A 26,329-nucleotide genomic window follows, 5' to 3' on the forward strand; every position below is an offset into this window, starting at 1 on the left:
CTGGGCCCCGGCTTGCCCCATGGCCCTGCGCCTCCCTGGCCAAACCCAAAAATAAATATAGTGTTATTGCTCTGCAGGGCATTGAGGCAGTGCTGTCTCCCACCCCTTGAGGTGGGAGCTGATAGGGGGCCCTGGCCACCCCAGGGGTTCAGGGGCTGGAGCCTGCTTGGAGTTATTGCTTCAAGGGGGGGCACTAATGCCCAATGCGAACGAGGAGAGGAGCGAAGGGACAGGGGCCTTTGCTTTCCGAGCCCCACTCTGGTCTGGAGAGGAGGTCGGATTAAGCAGCAGCAAAAGCATCACCCACCGGGAGACTGTGGCCTCCATCCCCTTCCCTCCCTGAGATCAGTTTCTGCCTCCCACACATCCCCTGCAGCCCCCTATGGCTTCCGCAAGGCCCCCCCGGACACTCTTGGGGGCACATTATGGCTTGCAAGGGGCAGCGCTGTGCCCACACCAGGGCCTTCACTTTCCTGGCTTCTGACAACCCCCCCCCCCCCCGAGGGGAGAGGGGAGGGGAGGGCCTGAAGCCTGCTCCCAGGGGTGGATGGCATTGCCCTGGCCCTGCCAGCAGGCTGTGGCACTGCCCAGACTCCAGCTTTGCCCCCCTGGGGCTAACGCCCCATGCAGGGCAGATCCTGCCGGCTACCCCACCCTGTCCCACCCCTTGCCTTAGTCCATCATGGCCTCAAGCATTTCCAAAAACAGCTTGTGCATGGGCACCTTGCCCTCCAGCTTCACCCCATAGAAATGGGCCAGGACTTTGCCTGCTGTCTGGCGGAGAAGTGGCAGCGTGAGCAGCAGCCTGCCCGCCCGCCTCCGCTCAGCACCCCCTCCAGGGCCAGCCCGGCCAGCTTCATACTCCAGCAGGGCCTCGTGCAGGGCTTCACGCAGCTGCTCCACAGCCTCAGCATCTTCGATATGCACAGAGTCTAGGAGGGGAGAGAACCGTTGGCTGAGGTGACGAAAGGGCAGGACTCACATCTGTCTGGGCACTGCTGGATGGGGTAATACACTCACTGCTCTGCCTGTGAGCCAGGGCCCACCCTTTCTCACCTGTGGCCACCGAAACCTCCACACCTTCCCTTCCACTATTTCCTTATCGCCACAGCACTAGGGCTTAAGAATCCTGTGTACAATTCAGGACCTTGGCTTACTTGGTGATTTTCAATAATTAAGCCTCACTTGTCCTTATCTACAAAAAGGGATTGTGCCACCATGGTTGACAGTAGTTGGAGGGCCTTATGGGGAGGCCTGTGCCTGTCTGGACACTCACCAGAATTGGCAAGGGCCAGAGCTTTCAGCAGAACGTACTCCTCCCGCTCCAGCCGTAGTGCTTGCAGTCGCCGTACCAGCTGCAGCAAGGCTGCTCCCAGATCCCCCAGACCAGCTGCCCGCGCCCCCTCTTCATCCAGGACCAGGTCCTCGGCAAAGGCCAGCTCATCCTGCAGTGGCAGTGAGCGCTGGGCCACACCCAGCACCAGCACCTCCATCCACACACTCTGCAGTACTGACATCTGGTCAGACAGTGACAGTGAGGAGAAGCCTGGAGGGCAGGGGAAACAAGACAGGTCAAGAATTCAGCAGGGTTGGATGTGGCCTACCTGTTCAGGGAGGCTCTGACCACCAGGCCCTTTACCTGGGATGCTCTTGGCCCAGCTGATGGTGACCACTATCTCTCGATCAAAAAGGTCACAGAGAGTGGCCACGGCGGGGAGGTGTCCGTCAGGGCTTGCAGGGTCAGGCATGGCATACAGCTTCTCAGGCTCCACCACCAGCAGATGAGACACCAAAGCGTTCACTGGGGCTACAGTGACAGGTGCAGGACAAGAGTCATGAACACAGATCTGACAGATCTCTGAAGCCCCCTCACAGCCAAGTGCCTTCCCAGACACTGAGCGCTGCTGGTAAGCCAGAAGACACTGCTCACTTCTCAGAGAAAGGCTGTGAGCAGTAGAAAATCTCTCACCGAGGCTTGAATGTTGCCCCAGTCTAGCATTTAGGAGGCCCTAGTTTCCCCAACACCTTAAAAAAAAAAAAAGAATCCCCCTTTGCTGATTTGTGTCAACTTGGTGTGTGTGTGTGTGTGTGTGTGTGTACACCTGGGAAGAGAATTTGGGGGGTGGGGTTTCAAGACAGGATTTCTCTGTGTAACCCTTGGCTGTCCTGATCTCACTTTGTAGACCAGGCTAGCCTCGATCCCTGCCTCTGCCTCCCGAGTGCCGGGATTAATGCCCTGCCCAGCTGGAAGAGGAAATCTTAATTGAGAAAAAGTCTCCCTAAGACTGGCCCACAGGCAAGTCTGTAGGGCATTTTGTTAATTACTGATTGATGGGGAAGAGTCCCAGCTGCTGTGGGTGTTCTCCTTTCTGGGCAGGTGGACCTAAGTGTGTAACAAAGAATCCATGGCCTCTGTATCAGTTCCCGCCCTAGTTTCCCTTACTGATGACGTGTGACCTGACAGTTGTAAGCTGAAATAAACCCTTTCTCCCCAAGCTGCTTTTGGTTATGATGTTTTACCACTGCAACAGAAACTGTGAGACACCCCCACCTGGGTCACGCTTCTGCCTGGGTGTCTGACCTATGAAGTAGTTCATTGTCCTTGAAGGTACGATTACAGCCACCTACGATCCCAAACTCCCAGTCCTGGTTTGCCTTCTGACTGCTGGGGTTAAAGTGTGCATGGTGAATTCAGTGCTCAGGGTCAGACCCGGGGCTTTGTGCATGCCAGACAAGCACTCTGCTGAGCTGCATCCTTGGTTTGTGAAGATATTTCCATAATTATCTTTTGGGGAGGAAGGAGAGAGGGTAAGACCTGGGTCCCAGGACATGTAAGGAAACCAAACAGACCTCTCCAATGGCTGCCCCACCACCACCACCCCAAAGCTTAAGAGCACAAGGTGTCACCTGTCTTCCGGGGTCCTCCGGCTACTGCCAGAGGACCGGCAGGGAAGGGGCCTGGGAAAGGCAATGGGTCCACCTCTGGCCTCCGCTTGTACTTCTGTCGCCCACCCCGGACACGGTCCAGACGCACACCTTGAATTGTAAAACCAGACTGTGTTCTTGAAATACCTGCCCCACAAAACCCTGCCTCCCCGACCCTCTCCCCGGGCTTCCACCCGACCCACTGGATCACCCCCACCTCACCCAGGCACCGCCCAGCGCTGCTCACCCTCCTTGAGCATGCCCACCCGCAGGCACTTGGTGAAGCGGCAGGCCTGACAGGCCTTGCGTCTCCGCTTGGTGATCTCGCACTCGTTGGAGGCCGGACAGCTGTACTCGATGCTCCCTGCCAGGAAGAGGCAGGGCTCCAGTGGTGGCCTCCCAGAACCCGGAGGGGGCCCAGGTGACAAAAGAGCCCAGACTCACCCAAGGCGAGCACCAGTCTGGGGGTGTGGGGAGGAAAGGGAGGGCAGGATGCTATGAGCAGGGCAGGGAGGGGGAGAGCCACCGGGCTGGGAGAGCCCTGCTTGGATGAGGCAGGGCCCCGGGAGGTCAAGCTGAAGTGTTTGCCCTGAAATCATACTTCTGGGCTCCTCATGGGCTGTCAAGGGCCACAGTGACTTCCAGGCTAGATCTGTGGCTCCACTGAGTCCTCAATTCCCCTGCCTAAAGCATTGCTTTCTACTCCTAGAAACTCTGCTTCTATGATTGGCTCTCCTGGTCCTCCGCCTTCTGGCAGCTCTATGGTTTCTGTATATGAAGTGAATGCAGCCCTTGGGGCTGTCCTACCTCCCAGACCTTCAGCCTCAACAGTGCAGTAATCTTCATGCACAAGTCCAGAGGGCCCCAGGACACCCTGAGGGTCCTCCAACCCACCCTGAGGTACTAGGACCCCACCTCTTCTGTCAGGCCTGCAACCACCTTCCGCTGCTCGAGAAACCTGAGTAGCCTCTTCCCTTCCTCTTGACCAACGACCAACCCACTGGCAGTGTTGGGAGTCTCACCTCTCACCCACCAGAACCCAACTCCTGCCTGCAGCTTCCAACTTGACCTGTCACCACTGTGGTTCACTGGCCGCCTGCTGCCTCTGTTCTCTGCATAGGAGCCTGAGGGATCTGACGCTCTCCTCTGATCAAATTCCCAGTGAGTTCTCTTGAGTCTAAGTGAAGCACTCTCCTACAGGTTCTCATGGCCCAGGAAACCATCTTTTCTCATTTTGATCTGCACTGCTTGCTCCTCAGATGGGGGCAGCCTCAGGCCTCAGGGCATTCTGTTCCCTGCCTGACCCCTGGTTTTGACAGCCACATTTGCTCCTGGAGAGGCCTTCCTGGGCACCCTGTGACAGCAACTTCTGGCCTGCAGAAACCCTCCAGCCTGAACACCATCTGATACGTAACACGTGTGTTCAGTTACCCTATGGCTTTCAGCTCGTTTTGTTTAGGTTGGATAGCTCGGCTCTTGTCTGTGAGACAGTTTCACCCCTCAGCCCAGTCTAGTCTTGACTTTGCAACAGCCCTTCTGTATTGGTCTCACAGGCATAAGCCACCATACCTAGCTGTTTTGGTTTTAGTTTCTGTGTGATTGTGTGTGGTTGCACGTACATGTGGATAATTGTGTGGAAGCCCTGGATTCCTGTAAGGTGTCTCCTTCAATGGCTCGCCACTCCCCCCCCCCCCCACACACACAAGACAGGGTCTCACTATGTAGCCCTTGTTAGCCTTAAATTCACTATATAGACAGGGCTGGCCTCAAACTCTGCCTCCTGCGCACTGGGATAAAGGTGTGCGCTGCATGCCTGATAGCTCCACTTTATATTTTGAAGCAAGGCTCTCTCACTGAACCTGGTGCTCACCGACTCAACTAGAATGGCTCAAACCTTCCTGTTGCTTCCTCCCAACATCTGACTTATGTGAGTACCAAGCATCCAACCCAGGTCCTCTTGCTTGGGCACCAAACACTTTACCAAATGTGCCATCTACTCAGCCCCCTCTTTTGTTTTTCTGTTTTTGTATGTTTTAAAACAGGGTCAGATGTAGCCCAGGCTAGTCTCTTAACTCACTATGTAGTAGATGACCTTGGACCTTGATCCTTCCTGCCTCCAAATGCTGAACTCGCAGGCATGTGCCACCACAGCAGAGGGGCTGACTGTCTTGCTACATGGCCCATATGTATTCCATATGTAGCCCAAGTTGCCTTGAGCTCACAATCTTCTTGCCTCAGCCTCCCAAATGCGGGGATTAGATGAATGCCACTGTGCAGTTTATCCTGTGTGCTTTCTCTCAACTTACTTAGGGTCAGCAGCTCCAGTTTTCCCAAGGTTAGCCACAGAGCCTGATGTACAGTAGGTACCAGGCTGGCCCCCTTAGCTTCCCGGGGCTGTCACAAGGACCAAAGGCCACAGGGACCCACTGGGTCTGCCCTGCTTCTCTCCTCCTATGCCTGGCAGGGCTGCTACAGTCAGCTCAAGATGCCTCCTCAGTGAAGCTACCCCTCCAGTCCTGGTCCTGACAGGCCCTTAGCACACACCCTGCTCCTTGCCTTCCAACAACATGACACAAATCAAACAGGACAGTTCTGACCAAGTCAGTCTCATCTCCCCAGCCTCAGCCTGAGCTGTGTCTGGAACACAGGCCAGGGTAATAAAGAGTAAAGGACAATCTAGGTGGGAGAGCACACACCTATAATTCTAACACTTGGAAGCCCAACGGAGGAGATTCACAGGATGGAGGCCAGCCTGCACCATACAGCATGGCACTACTTAAGAAAGAAAAATAAGAGGGCTGGAGAGATGGCTCAGAGGTTAAGAACACTGGCTGTTCTTCCAAAGGTCCTGAGTTCAATTCCCAGCACTCACATGGTAGTTCACAACCATCTATAATGAGATCTGGTGCCCTCTTCTGGCCTGAAGGTATACATGCAGACAGAACACTGTATACATAATAACCCCTCCCCAAAATTTAAAACACAAAAACAAACAAACAAAAAACCAGCTGGGCAGTGGCAGCGCATGCTTTAATTCCAGCACTCTGGAAGCAGAGGTAGGCAGATCTCTGTGGTCTACAAAGTGAGTCCAGGACAGCAAAGACTACACAGAGAATCCCTGTCTTAAAAACAACAACAACAAAATTCCACATATTTGAGGCAATGTGCAGCTCACTGGTGCAGTGTGTGCTTAGCATTCATGAGGCCCTGAGTTCCACCACTAGCAACCTCCCTTACTCCCCCCACCAAAAAAAAAAAAAAAAAAAAAAAAATCACACTCCGAGAGCCAGGTTGAGAAAAATGGAACCAGGCCTGATGGCACAGGCCTTTAATCCGAATACGTGAGAGGTAGAGACAGGCAAATCTCTATGAGTTCAAGTCTAGCCTGGTCTACATAGTGAGTTCCAGGACAAACCCTGTCTCAAAAAACAAAAAACAAAAACAAAACAGAAAGAAAGGAAGGAAGGAATGAAGGAATTTACAGCGGTCAGGTTTGGCTCACGGTCAGAATGAAGGTGGGTGGGAGGCACTTGGCTCTGGCCAGCGAGAAGCAGTTTAGACCAGTGCACTCAGCCAAGTTGAAAGTCACTGGAACCAGTCATAGTGGCACAATAACACCTTTATATTTTTTTTAAGATTTATTTATTGCCAGCAGGCCAGAAGAGGGCACCATATCTCATTATAGATGGTTGTGTGCCAGCATGTGGTTGATGGGAACTGAACTCAACGACCTTTGGCAGAACAGCCAGTGCTCTTAGTCTCTGAGCCCTCTCTAGCCCATATTAATGCCTTTAATAAAAATATCTGAGAGGCAGAGGCAAGCAGGTCTCTGTGAATTCAGGGCCAGCCTGGTCTACAGAGTGAGTTCTAGGACAGCCAGGGCTACACAATGAGACCCTGTCTCAAAACAACAAAAACCCCACAAAATACGTCACTGGAATATCCCTATCAGTGGTCCAAAGTCCAGGTTACTAGTGACACACAGAGGCGGCCGTCTGGAGCTTAAGAGCTTGGCTGCACCAAATACCAGGGCTGTCACTTTCTACTTGAAAGAACTGAATTACTACAAAAGCCTCCTGTGCTTCAGCTCTTTTTTTTTTTTTTTTTTTTTGGTTTTTCGAGACAGGGTTTCTCTGTGTAGCTTTGGCTGTCCTGGACTCGCTTTGTAGACCAGGCTGGCCTCGAACTCACAGCAATCCGCCTCCCTCAGCCTCCCGAGTGCTGGGATTAAAGGCATGCGCCACTACGCCCGGCTTGTGCTTCAGCTCTTAACACTGACCCTTTCTTTTTTTAAAAAAGATTTATTTATTTATTATGTATACAGTATTCTGCCCACATGTGTGCCTGCACACCAGAAGAGGGCACTAGATCTCATTGTAGATGATTGTGAGCCAGCATGCGGTTGCTGAGACTTGAACTCCGGACCTTTAATACAGACAGTGCTCTTAACCTCTAAGCCATCTCTCCAGCCCTTCTTCACAGGGTTGCAATATAGCGCTGAAATCCTGAAAGTAAAAGAGGACAGCACCTACCACAGGATAAGCACTCAAGGAAAAATACATTTTAAAACCAGTTTGCCAGTCGGGCGTGGCGGTGCATGCCTTTAATCCCAGCACTCGGGAGGCAGAGGCAGGTGGATCGCTGTAGGTTCAAGGCCAGCCTGGACTACAAAGTGAGTCCAGGACAGTCAAGGCTACACAGAGAAACCCTGTCTCGAAAAACCAAAAAAAAAAAAAACCCAGTTTGCCGCCCGGTAAGATGGATGATTCACTAAGTATGGGCACTTGCTGCCAGGCCTGAGGACCTGAGTTCAATCCTCGGGTCGGATATGGTGGAATCAAGAACCTACTTCACAAGTTATCCTGTGACCTCTGCATCCGTATACTGGATGCAAGTGTACACACACATGCACACACAAAATAAATACATGTTAAATCAGTTGCAAGTGGTGTCGGCCTGTAACCACAGCACTCCTGGGAGGCTGGAGCAAAAGGATGAGAGCGCTAGGCCTGGAAGACACACTGAGTTTAAGGCCAACTACAAAAGATGTCTCAAAAAAAAATTTTTTTTTTGTAAATTTTGTTATAGCCTCAAAGTAGCCAATGGTTGCATAAAAACAACAGGCCAGCCCCAGAGAATGTTCACATCAATGTCTTCACCATGTCTTCAAATTCTGACGTGCTCTCGTGGGTGAGAAAAGAAAAACCAGCGGCTGAGGAGTGGGGAAGCCTAACCTTTGTTTGTTTGTTTTTTATGAGACAGGGTTTCTCTATGTGGCCTTGGCTGTCCTAGACTCACTTTGTAGACCAGGCTGGCCTTGAACTCACAGTGATCTACTTGCCTCTGTCTCCCAAGTGCTGGGCTTAAAGGCGTGCACCACCACCCCCCCAAAAAAAGGCGTGTCGTGTGCCACTAGGCCCAGCTGGGAAGCCTAATTTTTAAAAGCTGGATGCCAGCCGGGTGTGGTGGTGCACGCCTTTAATCCCAGCGCTCAGGAGGCAGAGGCAGGTGGATCGCTGTGTGTTCAAGGCCAGCCTGGTCTAAAAAGTGAGTCCAGGATGGCCAAGTCTATATACAGAAACCCTGTCTTGAAAAGCAACAACAACAACGCTGGATGCTGAAACATAACAAACTGTTACCAGTTACTCATAAAAACCCGCCCTGAGTTAGCAGTATGGTGCTTTGGAGGAATCAAGAAAAGTGATTCTGTGCTGTATGAGGCAGCTTCCAGAGGCAGTAAGAAAGTCAGAAGCCAAGTTTTACAGCAGGTGCAGGTGCCTGCGTTCCGGATTATATCCTATTCCAACCCAATCCAGCTAACAGCTTTTTCTTTCTTCTTCGTCTTCCACTTTTTTGGGGTTTTGTTGTTTAGTTTGTTTTTTCCAAGGCAGGGTTTCTCTGTGTAACCCTGGCTGTCCTAGAACTCACTCTGAAAATCAGGCTGGCCTCGAACTTAAGAGATCCACCTGCCTGTGCTTCCAGAGCACTGGGATGAAAGGCGTGCGCCACCACTGCCCGGATTTTGGTAGAGGCTTTCACACAGCCCAAGCTGGCCTTTAACTTACTGCGCAGTTACTGATGACCTTGAGCTTCTGATGCTTCAGGTCCCACCGCCAAGGTGCTGAGATTTTAAGTATGCAACGCCACACCTGGTTTATGGTGCTGAGACAGAACCTACAGCCCCCTCCATGCTAGGCAAACCTTCTACTAACTGCAGCTGCATCCTCAGCCATGCCTCTGAACAAGGGGATGTCCCTCAGAAGTGCAAGGAAATTCGAACTCTACACTGCCAACCTCAAGCAGCACCAGACAGGCCCAGGGCCTCTGCGTACAGCACTGTACCAGCTGGAAGGTGCCAGGCCCAAAGGGCACAGGACAAAGGGCACAGAAGCAGGGGATAGGGGTAGGGGCTCACCCTGGATGGTCCTCTTGAAGAAGGCTTTGCAGGCCTCACAGGATGCCACACCGTAGTGGTAGCCGGAGGCCACATCCCCACAGACCAGGCAGAGGCGTTTGGGCAGAGAGCTGAGCACTAGCTTCCCACTGCCCTGCTCACCAGACCCTGCCCCCTCCCCATCCTCTTCCTCCTTGTGCCCTGGGAGGCATCGGGCTGGAGCTGGCCCCGGGGCCAGGGTCCCGGGGGGTTCGGTCTCAGTCTCTGAGGAACCCTTTGGACTGTCAGGGCTGGCTGGCTCTGCCTTGATGTAGAGAGGCTCGATGCCCACCACCTGGCCGGACATGGTGCTGGTCACCTGCAGGAAAAGACCATCAGGGTCACAGGAAGGCACCCTGCCACATGGGTTGGGCAACACTGGGCCGAGGCCAGGCTTCCAGGCTTAGCCAGGGAGAGGGAGGAGGCAGAGTCCAAGGAGGGCTGCCCATGTAGAGGGCCCCCAGCTGTCGCCATGGGAACAGAGTCTCCAGAGCCTCTGGGGCCAGTAACTGACAGCAGGTCCTCCTCTTGGGAACCTGGGAGAGGACTGGCAAGTCTAGCTCCCTCCCAAGCCAGGAAGCAGGGTAACCTCAACCTGCAGGCGACTCTTAACCTCCAAACATAAGCGTGATATCTCTCCCCAGTTTTCTCCAGGTGTTAGGAGGGCTCCGTCTAGGTACTCTCAAGTATTCAAGAGCACTCTGAGGAACAGGGCTGGGATAGGGGGTGAGGGTGGTTGTGATGTGAGTTTCCACATGTCCACACATGCTCACTCTCTCCTCGGGCCCTTCACACTCCACTCACACATGGCCTTTAACCAGTCCCAACAAAAGATCACACTCATAAGCAAACTCACACTCAAGTCTTATAATCACTCTCCAGACTCTTGTGTGAGAACCTCTCACCTCTGACACGCCACCCCCTTCCTGCCTTAGCAATCCCAGTCCAGCCACGCTGTGTAGGGCGCGGCTCCACCTCCTTGCACCCCAGGCCTGCACGGTTCATTCTTAAACTCCAGCTGCCGCAGAGTCCACCACCTCCCGTGACCTCCCGGGGCGCCCCCACCCGCCCCCAACCTGTGCACACCTCTGGGAAGTTGCCTGAAGTTACTTGTCTCCCCTCCTCGACTGCCCGCGGGGGACTTCTATCAGGTTATCAGGAAGTAAGAAGAGGCGACAAGGAAGAAGTTCTCCCCCGCGCTACGGTGACCTATGACCCAGAGAGGAGGGTGGCCCAAAGCCCCTGCAAGCTCCCCCACGTGTCCTCTAGGGCCCCTTTCAACCTCAGCCCACCCCGAAGACTACCGCAATGCTCTAGGATCGACCTGAACCTTGCCCGGGGGCTCGCTCCGAGGCCCGAGACTAACCCGAAGCCAGGACCAGAAGCCAGTCCTGACCCGGCCGCCAGACCGGGCGCGACCCCGCCCGCAGCCCGCCCCCCGCCCGCAGCCCGGCCCCCGCCCGCGCTCGCACATGGCCCCCGCCGCGCCCGCCCACCCCCGCGGCCGCCCTCCCCTCCGCCCCCGGACCTGGGGCTCCGGCAGGGCTGGCGGGCAGGCATGGGGGCCGAGCGGCCCGGAGCGCCGGGGTGAGCGGGGGCCGCCTCCTCCGGTCGCGCCGCCCCGCCGCGCTGCGTTTTCCCCCCCTTCACTCCGCGGCGCCGCTGGCTGCTTGTAGGACACAAAAGGACATCGCGGCCGCTTCCTACTCCGCTTCCTCCAGCTGACAGCGGAGGCGGAGTCGGCCGTGCGCATGCAAAATAAGGGGCGGGGCCAGGCGCCTTATGCTAATATTCCAGGGAGGCGGGCGGCGCCTGCGTACCCGAAGGCCAGTGGGCGGGCCTTGGCGACACACACGCGTGCGCGGCCGCCCCGGGGGCGGGGCCTAAGCCAAGGCAAGGCTGGACAACTCGAAGTCGGAGCGGGGAGCCGGAGCGCTCTTGCGTCAAAGAGGTGGGCGGTGCTACGCCTTAGAGGAGTGGGCGTAGACTTTCAGTGAACTCGGCCGGCGATGAACGTGAATGTAAATGAGAGGGCGGGTTTGTGGTACTGCATATGCATAAGGGGTGGGGCCTAACGGGGGCGGTGCCCCCCTCCACTGTTGTTGGGACACTTGACAGACTTGGTAGATAAGCACACCTGCGAACCTTCAGGTAGAAGCTAATCTAAAACATACAAGTATCCCTGGTTTGCGAATTCCTGGAAGTCCGTACCGGTGAGACGCGAGCGGAGAAAACTCAAGGTCACTGCGGTGACCGAATGAAGGTCACGGGGAAAGGCGGAGCCACGTGCGTCCGCCTCACGCAAGCAGCCACGCACTGACTCCGGAACCGTGCATAGACTCTTTAATTTATCTAGGGCTCAAATTCCATGCAGATAGGGTCGAGCTTGGGTCCGGGGGACAGGACAGGACATTTGAGCTGGGGGTTCACTCAGGCAGACAGTACAGCCTCCTCTCCCGTCGTTTCTTGAGCTCATTGATGTGGCTCTGAAGCTCTTTAGTGATGAAGTGGCTCCTGCCGATCTTGGTTTTGTATGCTAGGAAGAAGGCAGAGCTGAGCGCAGGGCAGTGAACAACCAAAGGCAAAGGCTTTTCCCATTAGGAAGTTACTGTGATTTGAGGAACTACAGGTGATATGGGGTGGCAGTTAATGCTGGGTTTAAATCTGTGTTACTTTGGGAAACTTTGGATCTCCTAGATGCCATGTGAAGAAGGGAAGGGAAGATGCTGCAAGCCTGAACCAAGGCATTGAAGCTTCACAGCTGTTCAGCCTCCTCCTGGGCCACCCACCCCAACTGGCCCTTGCTTCCCTCTATGTGTCCATATATTTATTATCTGGCTACCCAGATAGTCCAGTATGCAATAAATGTACCCAAGTGATCCACATGTGTCACAGCTCCCCCCACCTGAGAGTGAAGCAGAGCTAAACAAAGGTCATTGTCATTCCACTGGACAACTGGAGAAAGCAGGCCTGCTAGAAAGGGGCTCCTTTTAAGTTCTCTGAGTCCCTCCATTGAGTCTGTCTGTGCCTAGTCTCTTGACTTTTAATTTTTAAGGAGCCCTTGGAGTACTTGTGAGTGCTAAGGGAATCTGACAAGACATCACATCCTGACAGCACACTCCCACAGCCCCAAGTCCTGCCAAAGCCACCAGGATCTTTTGTGGAAGGTAAAGTGCTCACTAATGAGGGCTTTGCTGAGAATTTCCAGAACTTCATTCTCCATGAGTTCCATCAGTGGTATCGGCAGCTGGAAGAGCAACAAGAGGCTCACACAGACCTAAGGACCCCAGTTCTGTGGGGAGCTGAACCGCTCCCCACGTGACCTCCCAGCCTGCCTGCTCCACTTCCCTGAAACCCGCTCCGCCCTGCCACTACTACAAGCCTCAACCTGCCCACCTCCTACCCACTACCCGCGCCCAGCAGTATCCCCAGCCCCCTCCAACCCTGTTCTGTTGCTCTGTCCAGTAGGCTTGATGCGGCATTTCCTTCATCAGACTGACTGATGACTCTGAAGAAGACTTAGCTGGAGAAATGAAAAGAGAAATCAGTCATCTTCGCCAGGTGTGATGGCGCACGCCTTTAATCCCAGCACTCAGGAAGCAGAGGCAGATGGATCTCTGTGAGTTCGAGGCCAGCCTGGTCTACAAAGAGAGTCCAGGACAGCCAAGGCTACACAGAGAAACCCTGTCCCAAAAACAAAGACAGACAACGAAATCAGTCGTCTTCAGGCTCCTAGGTCTGCCTGGAGCACAGTTGCATGAAGTTGGCACATGGTGGTAGTGGGGTTCAGAAATTAGTTCCACACACTACCTTCATTGAAGACTATATGGGACACTGGTTTCAACCCTAGGTGTTAGAATCTTACCCAACTAGGATCCAGAACCAGCTGTCCTACTGTGTGAGTCTTGGAGACACCTTTTAATCTGTCACTTGTAAATGGAGTACACAGGGATTCCCTTTTGTGGGAATTGTGTGTCCTGTGTAGGTGCGTTGTTGAGAATTGAACCCAGGACCTTGTATGAGCTATGAAAGAACTCAGCCAGTAAGCTACATTCCCCAGCCCAGAACGGCCTATTATGGCAGTTGTGGTGTATAAAGATCACAGTACAAGAAGTCCTATGCCTGACATATAACAAGCTCAGTATATGTCAATTGTTATATTGGTCCTAAGCTTGTTTATCTAGATAGGTCCTCACTGGGGGACCTAGCTGTCCTAGAGCTACACTGGGTTGGCTTAGAACTCACAGATAACTACTGGCCTCTGCCTCCTGAATGCTGGGAACAAAGGCGTACACTTCCATACCTGGGTTGTTAAGGTGGAAATGGAAGGCAGGGTGCAGAGGATGGACACACACAAGTCTCACACAATGCTTGTCATGCTGTGATAAATACTTTTTCCCCCTTTTTAAAATTTTAACCAAGTCAGAATAGTAGTGAATGTGTGTGATCACAACACTCTGGAAGATAAAGGGAATCCAAGGTCATCTTGCGCTACAGATGTTCCAAAAAGAAACACAAAATAAAAGTAAAGTAACTATTGACAAAAAAAATCCCAGCCAGGGAATGAACTCTGTCTTTTTCAGCTGGCACAGTGATGAGGTTAAATACACAAGTGAGAGAGGGCTCGGAACGCAGCTCAGCGGTGGAGAACTTTCCTACCATGTGTGATGCCCTCTGTTCGAGCGCCCAACACCACATTAAACAAATGAGAAAACCACTAGATCTTTACTGCCCTGTCTGCTGCGCTTCCTTCAAGTGTTTTCCTGCCTCATCTTTGTAGGACGCCTACCCGGTAGGGGGCGCCCAAAGAATGGCTGAGTCTAAGCATGAAGGATTCCCACCTGTGCCCCTCCCAGGAAATCCTAAGGGCTTGGCCCCATTTCTCAGGAAGGGAAATTAGTTGAGACTCTCCGGCTAGCCCCACCCCTGTGGCACACCCATCGCCTCCGCGAGGCTACACTGACCTTCCAGCTGATCTTCATCGGTGAGATCGCGCTCCAAGGATCTGCCACGGCGCAGCTCTAACTCTAAACGCGCTTGCTTCTGGATCTCCTCTGCGTTGAGGTTGAGGTTTTCCATCATAGAAATGGTCTGGCTGAACCTGCGCGGCTTGCCTGCCGCTCTGGGCGTCTCGTAGTCGTCGAAGTCTTCGCAGACGTCGGACACCGACACATTCGCCACGGATATATTGGCGGTGCTCCATAGGTCACGAACATCTCCAAACAGGCCCGACTTGATCGAGCTGCGGTGATGGTGTGGGTGCTTGGGCACAGGCTGCGGGTCACACACAAGGAAAGAAGCCAAGGAACTCGGGGTGCTGGAGAGGACAGGGAGAATGGGCAGGAATGGAGACTCTAGCCAAGCACCTAGGCTCAATGGCAGGTTACTGTAGAGGCCTAAGGTGCGTCTGGGCTTGAGGGACTCAGAGTTCTTACTTTGAAAGCGGCTTCCTCCATCGTTCCGCACCAACGGACCAGTCTTCACAGGGCTCTTCGAGAAAGGGGGTGTCACGCTCCAGGCAGGGGGAGGGGCAGAGTCTCCTCCCGGATGGCGGTAGTGGTCTCGCGGGAGGAGACTTCAAACTGCCGATGTCATCAAGACCTTAACCGGCTCCCACCCCCAGTACTGACATCAAGATTGGAGGTGCTCATTCCAGTTCCAAGTCTGGGTCTCCTTCAGGCAAGGACAGGAGTTTTGAGTACCTAAGCTCAAGCAACGCGACCACGATGTGACCGGTATGAGTACCCAGAGATGGCAGTAGATACACCCTCATGGTGGCGCGAGAAAAGCAGCTACACACCCACTCGGGTCCCAGAAGCACTCACTGGGTGGTGCAGACTTCTTGTTTTATTGATGCAGGTTTTGAGGCACAGTCGTGAGGTGTGATGGACAAACCCAGCCAGGGCAGCGAGACAGAACGTCTTGGTTGGTGGGATTTGGAAATGGCTGGATGTAAGGAACCAGCGGGGGAAGAGTGGTGGCATTCGGCAACCCAAGGTCTCCTCCCAGGGTTGGAACAAAAGAGGGCTCTTTGGTCAAACAAGCCAAGCATGCCTGAGCATCAGCAGATACGAAACCCCTGGCAGGGGAGGGGCAGGGTCTCGGGCCAGAGATCCTGCTCCTACACCGGCACAGCCTTGTCACGGAGACGCGCAGAACCCCGGGGTCTAGCAGGTTTCCTGGGGGGGTTGGGACGGCGGCGACCCCGAGGCCCACGAGGCAGGGCGCAGCCACGCTCACTCTGAGTGTCTGAGGACTCATCTATGAAGGCCAGGTTCTCGCTGGGGTAATCCAGAGCTGAAGCCGTGGGTGGGGAAGGCGTCTCGACCTTCTCTACGAGAGCTGGGGAACCCGGCGTGCCGGTTGCCTGGACAACACCAGGCGGTGCTGGCAGAGAGGAAGGCAGGAGTGGTTGCTCCTTCTCTGGCGGTGGGGCGTTGGGCCCAACTCGCTGGGTCACTCGTGCTGTCACTGTGCCGGTCCAGCTAGCAGCCTGCGCCGTGAGGCCACCCATCTGCACAGAGAGAAAAAGGTGTTTGACCGACTGCAACTCAGGACGTTGCCTTTTCACCAATGGCATCCACCTTTCCGCCTGACCCTTGAACCTCAGCCTAAGAATGACGCAAAGGCACATTCCTGCATTGGCCTGAAGCATCGCCCCCTACGCCAGGAGCCTTTCTAGAAAGCCTCGGTTTTGTTTCAGCCTTCGCTGCCTCTCTGTAGTCAGCTGGCAAAACGCAGGTTTCAGATAAATTACAAAAGCTGTATGTTTCATACAATATTTGGGGCATATTTTTAAATCTTATTCGTTGTTCATCTGAAATTCACATATAACTGGCCTTTCTAGTTTTGTTGTTTTTTAAACAGAGTCTCATTCTAAAGCCCAGGCGGGTCTGAACTTGCAGCAATCCTCCTGACTCTGCTCTGCTTACCAAGTGCTGGGATTTACAGGCATGTACCACCGCTTTTCCTCTCTGATTTTTTTAAAGCTTTATTTATTTATTATGTATACAGTGCTCTGCCTGCATGTACAGAAAAGGCCATTAGATCACATTATAGATTGTTGTGAGCCACCATGTAGTTGCTGGGAATTGAACTCAGGACCTTTGGAGAGAGCACTTAACCTCTGAGCTACCTCTCCAGCCCCGCCGCTCCAAATTTTTATTTGCTAACCCTGGCGGCCCTATCCATCCACAAAGGCCGAGTCTCCGACAAACCTGAATTTACCCCAGTGTTCCTGGTAGCGCATGCTCCAGGTCTCAGTTTCAAAGGATTCCACATTTTGTGGGAGAGCCAGCCTGGTCAACCAGCTGCTAAGGGCACAGCGCACAAGTGACATGCACAGGGCATGCGCAGCAGAGAACGGGAGCACATACCTCTGCCCGTGTGCGGCGGGACACCGCTCGCAACCAGTTGCCGATGGTGGTGAGCACTGAAGCGAAGTAGGCTAGGCCGAACAAGATCCAGAACCACACCAGTGGCTGATAGGCTGGAGAGTTCTGTCCAGTGCCGTTGCCTAGATGGTTCACGGGGAGGGAAACATAAGTTGATGGGGGCAAGCGTGTGAACCTCTGGTTTACTGCTGGTTTCTGCACTTTGTTGAGAAAGTGCCCCTCCCCAGAAAATGGGGATGTGCTAGAGTGTGTGGATGTATGCAATATGAGTGTGCACGAGTTGTAATTGTGTATAAATGCATGCAAGAGGGGTTGAACTTAATGTATGTATTAGTACGTGTGAGACTCAGCCATGCAGGATGTAAGTTGGTATCAGGTGCTGGCTGCCTGCTGAAAGAACGTACGGTGCATTCCGTGATGGAGGTGGGAGCTGGGGCAAATGCTCTACAGTGATGCATAGGGGGAGTGCAGGAATAAAGTACTTAAGGGAAGTGCTGGCCAAAGTCAGCCTCACCGGGCACATAATCGCCAAAGCCCACGGTGGTCAGTGTCACTACAACAAAGTAGATGGCTTCCAGCTTGCTCCAGCCCTCCATATAGGCGAACACGAAGGTAGGAGTGAGGACAAAGAGCAGGCAGCCAATCAGCAGGAAGAGAACAGCAGACAGCATTCTCACCAGCCCCGGTGGCACGTGCCACTTCTGTGGGGAGGCATGGTCGTTAGGGCCATTGAGGTGCCAATAACCCCCAATTCCATTCTCCCTAGCCCACCCTACCCCCCCCCCAATCCTGGTATACCGTGAGAGGCTCCCGCTCTCTAGGAGTGCCAAGGACCTAGAGAAGAGGACTCTATGAGGGACATGGTGCAGCTCACCAAGAAGATTGCTTCGATGTGACCGATGCCCCGGCGCAGAGAGGAGCCCAGCCGGTCCCCGACTCCCGCCAGCAGCATCCCGAACAGCGGGATCCCCACCAGTGCATAGAAGATACAAAAGAGTCGCCCGGCATCTGTGTTTAAGGCTGTGTTGCCATAGCCTAGACAGAGGGGGCAGTGCAGAAAATCTAGGCACCACTTGGTACCCCGGCCTCTCCCGGCACCTTCCCCCATCGGGAAATTCCTTGCCCTTTGCCTCCCTCCACATGCCCCTTCTCCTCCCCCACCGATGGTAGTGATGATGGTCCCCGAGAAAAAGAAGGCGCTGCCCAGGTTCCAAGCTGATGAGTAGTTGCTGCTATTGGTCCAACTGGTTTCTGGGTTTGCACCCCCTCCCAGGGCTTCCGCCACGAGCTGCAGGACAAGGCGCACAAGGAGGAACCTCAGCCCTTCCCTCCAGCTGGGCTAACTCCCAGCCCTCTCCCTTCCTTACGCACTTATTGGCTGTGTACCCCCTTCCTCGACCTAGCTATCTTTTTTGCGGTTGGTTGGTTTGCATTTTTTTTTTTTGGAACAGCATTTCATTATGTATTCCAAGCTGCACCGAAACACGCTGTGTAGTCCAAGCTGGAACTATTGATCTTTTCCTGTGTCAGTCTTCCAAGTGCTGGAACTACAGGCTTAAGCCACTATAACTGACATAACTGTGACAGATTCCTAACTTTACGGTGAGGGACATACAGGATGGCGGTAGGCTGCCTGCTTTCTAATCTTCACAATCTCACGCAAGTTAACTCGTGGTGCATCACATGGGCGTGATCATCAGAACACCAATATCATGGATCTGGCATGAAGAATAAACACTGAGCCAGGCAGGGGTCGCACACACCTTTAATCCCAGCACTTGGGAGGCACAGGCAAGTGGATCACTGTGAGTTCGAGGCCAACCTGGTCTACAAACTGAGTCCAGGACAGCCAGGAATACACAGAGAGAAACCTTGTCTTGGAAAAAAAAAAATCCTAGCACTGGGAAGCAGAGGCAGGTGGATCTCTGTGAGTTTGAGGGCAGCTTGGTCTACAGAGTGAGTTTCAGGACAATCAGGGCTACACAGGGAAACCCTGTCTTGAAAAACTAAAAAAAAAGAATAAACACTGGGTATTTGTTGGGTGACATTCCACACTGTCACTATGTCCTGTGGGTGACTTCACCACTCTCTCTTCTCCTGAAGAAACTGAGTCTGAATGCACGGCCTTTAAACAATGTATTGAGGGCTGGAGAGATGGCTCAGAGGTTAAGAAAGAGCACTGGCTTCTCTTCCAAAGGTCCCAAGTTCAATTCCCTGCTCACAGCCATCTATAATGAGATCTGGTGCCCTCTTCTGGCCTGCAGGTGTACATGCAGCAGAATACGGCACAAATAATAAATAAATCTTTAAAAAAATAAACAATGTATTAAAAAGATGAGGCCTTCTCTCCAGAAAAGTTTACATATCATCACACTTCATGGCTGATTTTAGGATGTCTATGTGTATGTGCTTGCATACACAGGCCACCTCATAACATCTAAGCCACACCCAGTATTTTATATGGCGCTCAATAAGCATGACTGAATAAGGAAAGTGACAGGGACAGGCTTTTCTTGCCTGCCTGCAGATTCCTCAGGGGAAGAGTCTGTCTGGAAAGAGCTTGCCTTGGGAGCTGGGATGTCAGAACACCAGAAAAAGACATGAAGAGGGCCCTTCCCCAAATTAAGACAGGAGAGAATCCACAGGGAAGTTCACAACCTGCCTCACCTCGCTGATGACAGTCCCCATCAGCAAGACCCACTCCAATTCCATCCTTAAGTAGCTGCTGCAAACCCTCAAGGCTCCTAGTTGCCCAAAGGAGAGTCTAGACTCCTTAGGCCAGCACTTGTTTGTTTGTTTGTTTGTTTTGAGAAAATGTCTCGTGTAGCCTAGGCTAGTCTCAAACTCACTCTGTAGTTAGCCAAGGATGGCCTTGACCTCCTGGTGCTGGGATTATACGTGTGAGCTACCTTGCCTCGTTTTTTTGCAATGCTGAAGAGCCAACCCAAGCCTGCAGCATGCCAACTGAACCACAGCCCCTCCCACCACCTCTCTTTTTTTGTTTGTTCATTTTGTTTTTCGAGACAGGGTTTCTCTGTGTTAGCCTTGGCTGTCCTGGACTCACTTTGTAGACCAAGTTGGCCTAGAGCTCACAGCCATCCACCTGCCTCTGCCTCTCGAGTGCTGGGATTAAAGGTGTGAATCCCCATGCCTGGCTTCCTCCTCCTCTCTTATTGGAGGTTTGTTTGATTTTGTTTTGGAGGACAGGGTCTTACTCAATAGCCCAAGCTAACCTGGAACTTATTAGTTTCAGGCAGCCCTCCTGCCTCAGCCTGAGAGCTGAGGTTACAAGTGCCATAAGCACTTTTTCCAAACTGGTCTCAACCTTTCCCCAATCTTCCCTCTTGAGATTCTGATTTTGCACCCCAAAATACAGCAACCTTCTCCCCAGATTTTCTGAGGTGACTCCATTTTCTGTAATAATGATTTTTGAAGAAAGATATAAAATGTCTGATTAAAAGTGGTTTAATTTTTTTAGACTTTTTTATTTTCTTGCATGTATATATGTATGTCATGTGCATGCAAGTGCCCAAAGAGGCCACAAGAAGATGTCAGATTCTCAGGATGTAGAGTTACAGGTGCTTATGAGCCACTGTGTGCTGGGAACCACAACGTCCTCTAGAAAAGCAACAAGTGCTCCAAACTGCTGGGACATCTTTCCAGCCTCGGTGATTTAATTTGCTGTTGTTTTGTTTTGTTTTTCCAGACAGGCTTTCTCTGTGTAGCCTTGGCTGTCCTGGAACTCACTCTGTAGACCTGGTAGGGCTGAAACTCAGGGATTCACCTGCCTCAACCTCAAGGCGTGGGCTACTACCTCCAGGCTCCTGCTGTTTTTGTTTGTTTGTTTTTTGAGACAGGCCTTCTCTGTGTAGCCTTGGCTGTCTTGGACTCACTTTGTAGACCAGGCTGGCCTCAAACTCACATCAATCCTTCTGCCTCTGCCTCCCAAGCGCTGGGATTAAAGGCTTCATGATTTAATTTTTATTTAGGAACATTCCACATTTCCAAAATTCTCAATTATCCTATATATTCTTTCTTTTTTTTTTTTTTTTAAAGGACCAGGCATCTGCTATCTCCAGCATCTTGCCAGCTCCCACACTGTTGCTATGCTGCCCCTGCTTGGGAGTATTTGTCCCCACACCCTAAATTCTGTCCCTCTCATTTGGTGCTTTCCAACTGCTGGCTCTCCCCCAAAGCCTCTGCATCTCTCTTCACTCCCAGCACACATACAGCCCAAGGCCCAGCAACCAGTGGGTGCTCAATGAAGGAAGGAACAGCCTTTGCTTTCCACTGCTTCCTGCATGGATCTGTCTGTCCCTGTATCTGTGCCTTGGATGTGACACCCTCCACAGAGAAATCTCATCTGCTCCACCCCGTGGTGGTTTGTATCTCTATTGCTCCCCTCACATAGCACACATAGGTGTATAATTGCTTCAGGATTCACTAATTCCGGGAGTGGCTCCTGGTGTGGAAGAGAAGCCAAGCACCAGTCACATACCCTTCCAGGTTCTCTGTCTCCCTTTTTCTTCTTTCTCATCCCAGAATAAAGCCTTTCCATTGTGAAGATAAATAGGTCAGACTCCCTCCCTCCCTCTGCCCTGTGGTCTGGCCAGCCGCACTTTCCACCCAGGCACTTCTGAGCAGAGCTTGTCCTGATTTCTGGAAGTGGGAGAGACACATGCTACCCTAATCTTGGCAGCGGATCCTGCTGTCTTAAGAACCAGGTGGAACGCCGAGGCTTGCATGCAGACACTCCGCAAAGAACAGGCAGGGAGCGAGGGATACTCTTCTGTCAAGTGAGAAATATTAATTTATTAAGGTTAAACCAGAGCGTTCCAGAACAGTGCCTAGAAAAAAGCAAACAAACAAGCCATATGAGCTCACTAACTGGACCCATGAAGGCTGAAATCCAGAGCTTCCCTTAGTGGCAGGAAGGAGACTGATTAAAAGGCTGGAGAGATGGTTCAGTGGTTGGGAGCACTGACTGTTCTTCCAGAGGACCTGGGCTCAATTCCCAGCACCCACATGGCAGCTCACAACTGTCTGTAACTCCAAAATCTGACACCCGTAGACATACAATGTACATAAAATAAAAATAATTTTTTTTAAAGTGGCATGGGAAAGCCTGACAGCACCACAGCTTGCTTGACCAGTAAGCATTAGTCCTGGGGAGGAGGGGCCCCTGAACAGGCATCCATAGTGACATGAACAGAAGCCCTCTAAATTCATCTGTACTTGTTTAGTGCAAACTTGGGAGCACAGGGGGGAGGTTTTCACAATATTCTTGGGGGTTTCTCTAAAACTCAAAAAATGCATAGAGACTAGTGTGGGAGGGACAGCCAACATTAACAAGCAAAAACTCAGCAGGGAGCCAGGTGTGGTTGCCCAAACCTGTAATCCCAGGGCTCTGGAGGCAGAGGTGAGACAAGATAACCCAGAGTTCAAGGTCGATTTGTGCAACACAGTGAGTGCCAGGACAGTCAGGGCTACAGAGCAAGCTCCTATCTCAAAAACAAACAAACAAACAAAAATCATTACCAGGGTCACATTTAAATTAGTCACGTGTGACTGAGCATACAGGATTTGGTCTGGTGACCTAATGGTGTTAGACCCGCGCAAATGTAGCAGCCCACGTGCGTCAGCCATTCGCCCATCTCATTCATTTGTTCCCCTTCCATCACCATCACACAGGGAAGGAGGCATTCCAGGAGCACAGTCACATTCTGGGAGCCGCAACAACATGGCCGGCGTATTGACAACAAACACCTGGATCCCTGCTTAACGCCCCCAGAGATATGCGGGGACCTAGCCTGTCCTCAGAGACCCACGCCAGCCAGCAGCACGCTGAGCATCCCGCTGCTGACCAGCCCTGTTAACCCACCTTGATGAGTTCCTCCAGGCTCTTCTGGCTCACACACGGGTGGTCCTTCAGAAACTGGTCTCGGCCGTCCTCCAGCTCCTTCTGAGCCTGCTGTTCTTGCGGCTGCTCCAGAGCCTGGAACACTAGAGCCCCAGATACCAAGTAAAGCAGTACAAGTGCCAACAAGGCCAGGAGTGTGGTGCTGCGCATGGCCCTTCCAGAGGCAGGTCCAGCTCTGCTTCCTGTTTGGGAAGGAGGAGCAGGGAGCTCCTGGGGAGCAGTGGTCACTGCAGGCCAAATCAAGGATGGGATCAAGAAGAGATCTGACACCCACACCCCCCTCCTCTATGTCAGACTCCCCAAGGTTTTGAAGGCCCTATCTTTACGGTCCATTGATGTAACACACACACACACACACACACACACACACACACACACACACACACACACATCCTCTGGCTAGACAACCTGGCTCTAAGTACTAACACCTAGCTCCTCCCCCCTCCTCCAGCCTCCTTCTTACCTCCCTGGCCTAGCCATCAGGAGAGTGGGAGGAGGAAGGAGACACTAAGGAAGGCAGGATGAGGGAGAAAATGTGGGGGGTTGTGAGGCATCATCGAGCCTGCCTTGGAGAAGACCAAGGGAAGGCCAGGGCGTTCCAAGGGAAAGAAAGAGGAGAGGTTGGAGCCGGCAGAATGGGAGACAGGAATAGCAAGTCCATACTTGGCTCTCCCAGTGCGGCTGTGGCAGCCTCCTAAGATGCATTTGTCCCCTCTTTCCTGAGTCCAGCCTAGCAGGGATCAGTGGGGTGGGGAATCCTCCAGGGTCTCCACCCGTCCTTCCGCTGGGCTTTCGAGGAACCCAGAAGCGAATCTGGCTGCAGGGTAGCGGCAAAGCCCAGATCCAGGAAAAGGAAAGGTGGCACCAGGCTCCCAGAAGAAGCCAGGCACAGGGTGGAAAGGCCAATATGGATACAGCAGCCCACGGGACAGCTGTCACCTAGGGGGCAGTGGGAGATGGTAGGCGCACACACACATATACGCACCCGCTACACGTGCTACAAAGATCTTTGAGCCCACACTCCACCCTGCGGCTCTAGCCTCGTGCTGCCCAGGCTGCATACATAGCACTGCACCATGCTCCTGCAGACCCCGGCACAAATGACCACCATGGCACCATGGGCGTGCCCTCCTTGCAGAGCTACCTTAGAGGTCCATGCACACGAGTGCACACACACACACACACACACACACACACACACACACACACACACACACACACACACACACACCGGACTCGCGTGACACTGCACGCCAGCCAGTTGCTCCCATCACCTCCCAGCCGCGTCCTTACGCCGACGCTTCCGAGCGTGACCAGCGACTGGACCAACCACTCTAGGAAGACATCCACGCGCTGGAGGTGGGTGTCCCGCCCTGCCGCTTGCCCCCCAGCTCCCGAAGCCTGGGATCCAACCCACGTTCCCGCGCCTGCACCGCACTTACTGTCTGGCCCCTCTGTGGCTGCCGCTTTGGCTGCGACCAGGTCTCCCGCGCCGCCAACCGGGTGCAGGCTGGGCCACCAGTGGCAGCGGCAGTCCAGGGACCGAGAGGGCGGCCGTCTGACTGAGAACCCCCCTCCCGCCGTCAAAAGCCCCCTCCCTGGGAGCTTAACTCTACCAGAGCTGCGTCTCCCTACGTGCCGCACCCTCGCCACCGCCACCGGCTCAGGCGGCCAACCGCCTTGCACCCAGCCCTTTACCTGCACCTGCAGCCTCTGAGCTTCCCAATCCTGGCTTGTCTTAGCCAGTGAGTGGCGGAAGAGCGGAGTTCAAACTTCCAGACTGGGATCAGGAGCCCCAGCGCTTCCCTAACCTGGACATCAGCTGGCCCTGGGCTCAGGACAGCCACCACACTCATCTCCTGGAATCTTCTAGGTCTATTACTGGACTGGGAAGAGCCCTCATTTCTCCGCCCATGGGGATAGTCTGGTCCTTGGGCTCCGCACTTAAAAGGGAGAGGCCCTTAGGGAGAAAGGGGTATGTGTGGGCGGAGGGAGGGGAAACCTCTTTGAGGCCACCTGGATTTAAGCAGCAGTATGGGTTGCGTACCAGCTCTGGGAAGTCACTGATGGAGCATCTTCTGCTCCTCTCTGACTGCATCCCCATCTCTGATCCTCTGGGCCCTGGAGCCAGTCCCCGGGGGGCCATGTGCTGCCTGCCGATCCTAGCAGAAGAGTGCTAGCATTTTCTGAACAGCTAAAGCTGGGTCCTACCCTGTCTCTGCCCTTCTCTGGTCATGTTCATATCCATTTCTTTACTGCAAAGTCTCTCTCCTGTAGCAGTCAGAGATCCGATGTCCTTGTGGTCAGTACCTTTGTTCTTGTTTTGGGTTTTTGTTTTGTTTTTGTACACAGAGTTTCTCTGTAGTCCCAGCTGTCCTGGAATTTACTCCATAGACCAGGGTGGCCTTAAATTCAAGAGCCTCCTGAGCGCTGGGATTACAGGCATGTGCCACCACCATCCAGTTTAATGGTCATGGTCAGTACTTTTAAGCCTAGAGTTTAAGGTGACCAATCACCCCACATGGTAGGGGAGCAGCGCAGGTTACCAAGCTCTCTAGAGTCTTCCTGTTCCCTCTTAAGTAAACGGGGTGATTACTTATCTCTGGGTGCTGATTGGAGCATTTAAGAGGTCGGTGTTTTTCTTTTCTTTTTTCTCTCTTCTCTCCTGTCTCTCTCTTGGTCTCTCTCTGTTTTTTGAGACAGGGTTTCTCTGTGTAGCCTTGGCTGTTCAGGTTGGCCTTGAACTAAGAGATCCACCTGCCTTCTGAGTGCTGAGATTAAAGGTGTGTGCTACCACCACCTGGCCTTTTCAGTTTTGTTGTTGTTGTTGTTTTTTACTTTTTCAAGACAGGGTTTCTCTGTGTAGCCCTGGCTGTCCTAGACTCACTTTGTAGACCAGGCTGGCCTCGAACTTACATTGATCAGCCTGCTTATGTCTCCCTAGTGCTGGGATTAAAGGCCACCACACACCCGGCTCTTCAGTGTGCTATTTTGGGTTGGTTTTGTTTTTTGTTTGTTTTGGTTTTGGGTGTTTTTGTTGTTTGTTTTTTGAGATAGAGTTTCTCTTTGTTTTGTTTTTTCAAGTCTGGGTTTTGGTTTTCTTTTCTTTTCTTTCTTTCTTTCTTTTTTTTTTTTTTTTTTTTTTTTTTCTTTTTTCTTTTTTTTTTCTTTTTTTTTTCTTTCTTTTTTTTTTTTTTTTGTAGCCTTGGTTGTCCTGGAACTCACTCTGTAGACCAGGTTGGCCTCAGACTCACAGAGATCCACCTGCCTGGGCTGAGGTTGGAGTTCATAAATGCTTAAAGCCTGGCACACACAATTAAGTATCCTATAAATGTTGGGAATTTTGCTTCCAACCAAAAAGTGATGGTTCAGCCTAATGCTGGAATCCTGAGCCTCTGCTGTTTTGAGACCTTGCAGACCTGGCCCTAGGATAGTCCCAAAGAAAGGGCTTTGAGGCAAATTCATTGCTAGGCCAAGATCTCAGAGGAGTTGGAATCACCGGGTTTATGAGCAACTGAGTCACAGGCTCTGATAATCATTCCTGAGCCATAGAACAGATCTGCCAGGATGTCAGGAGCCCAGGCCAGGGACTAAACTCTTGGGGGCAACATGAGGCATGCATGTTCCAGGGGCTGACTCAGTATCCAAGTGGCCAGG

At 52.8% G+C, this 26,329-nt stretch overlaps 3 protein-coding genes across 8 annotated transcripts; all 3 read right to left on the reverse strand.

The window, feature by feature from the left end:
• Positions 1-496: 496 nt before the first annotated feature.
• Esrra (estrogen related receptor alpha) lies at positions 497-11,077 on the reverse strand. Of its 4 annotated transcripts, none has more exons than XM_051145993.1 (8): positions 10,887-10,985; positions 10,445-10,502; positions 9,341-9,677; positions 3,173-3,289; positions 2,908-3,036; positions 1,640-1,807; positions 1,277-1,546; positions 497-932 (listed from the first exon to the last, which is right to left on the reverse strand). In XM_051145993.1, exons 1-8 carry the CDS (start codon positions 10,916-10,918, stop codon positions 673-675), a joined length of 1,371 nt encoding a protein of 456 aa, XP_051001950.1. In that variant the 5' UTR covers positions 10,919-10,985; the 3' UTR covers positions 497-672. The 4 variants fall into 4 exon arrangements, with proteins under 4 accessions (XP_051001950.1, XP_051001949.1, XP_051001946.1 ...); XM_051145992.1 differs by having other exon boundaries at positions 10,445-10,567; positions 10,887-10,946; XM_051145989.1 differs by lacking the exon at positions 10,445-10,502 and having other exon boundaries at positions 10,887-11,077.
• Positions 11,078-11,695: 618 nt separating this feature from the next.
• On the reverse strand, positions 11,696-15,131 carry Catsperz (catsper channel auxiliary subunit zeta). Its single transcript, XM_051146893.1, has 5 exons — positions 15,061-15,131; positions 14,303-14,933; positions 12,802-12,876; positions 12,539-12,605; positions 11,696-11,894 (listed from the first exon to the last, which is right to left on the reverse strand). The coding sequence occupies exons 1-5, from the start codon at positions 15,129-15,131 to the stop codon at positions 11,785-11,787; spliced, it is 954 nt and encodes a 317-aa protein (XP_051002850.1). The 3' UTR covers positions 11,696-11,784.
• Positions 15,132-15,383: 252 nt separating this feature from the next.
• On the reverse strand, positions 15,384-24,609 carry Kcnk4 (potassium two pore domain channel subfamily K member 4). Of its 3 annotated transcripts, none has more exons than XM_051145998.1 (7): positions 24,371-24,519; positions 22,634-22,899; positions 17,914-18,040; positions 17,627-17,787; positions 17,267-17,453; positions 16,735-16,874; positions 15,384-15,872 (listed from the first exon to the last, which is right to left on the reverse strand). In XM_051145998.1, the coding sequence occupies exons 2-7, from the start codon at positions 22,820-22,822 to the stop codon at positions 15,480-15,482; spliced, it is 1,197 nt and encodes a 398-aa protein (XP_051001955.1). In that variant the 5' UTR covers positions 22,823-22,899; positions 24,371-24,519; the 3' UTR covers positions 15,384-15,479. The 3 variants fall into 3 exon arrangements, with proteins under 3 accessions (XP_051001955.1, XP_051001954.1, XP_051001953.1); XM_051145997.1 differs by lacking the exon at positions 24,371-24,519 and adding an exon at positions 24,115-24,245; XM_051145996.1 differs by lacking the exon at positions 17,914-18,040 and having other exon boundaries at positions 24,371-24,609.
• Between the last annotated feature and the right edge of the window lie 1,720 nt (positions 24,610-26,329).

This window comes from Acomys russatus, chromosome 5 (genome assembly GCF_903995435.1).
Source record: "Acomys russatus chromosome 5, mAcoRus1.1, whole genome shotgun sequence".
In the NCBI taxonomy this organism is placed as follows: domain Eukaryota; kingdom Metazoa; phylum Chordata; class Mammalia; order Rodentia; family Muridae; genus Acomys; species Acomys russatus.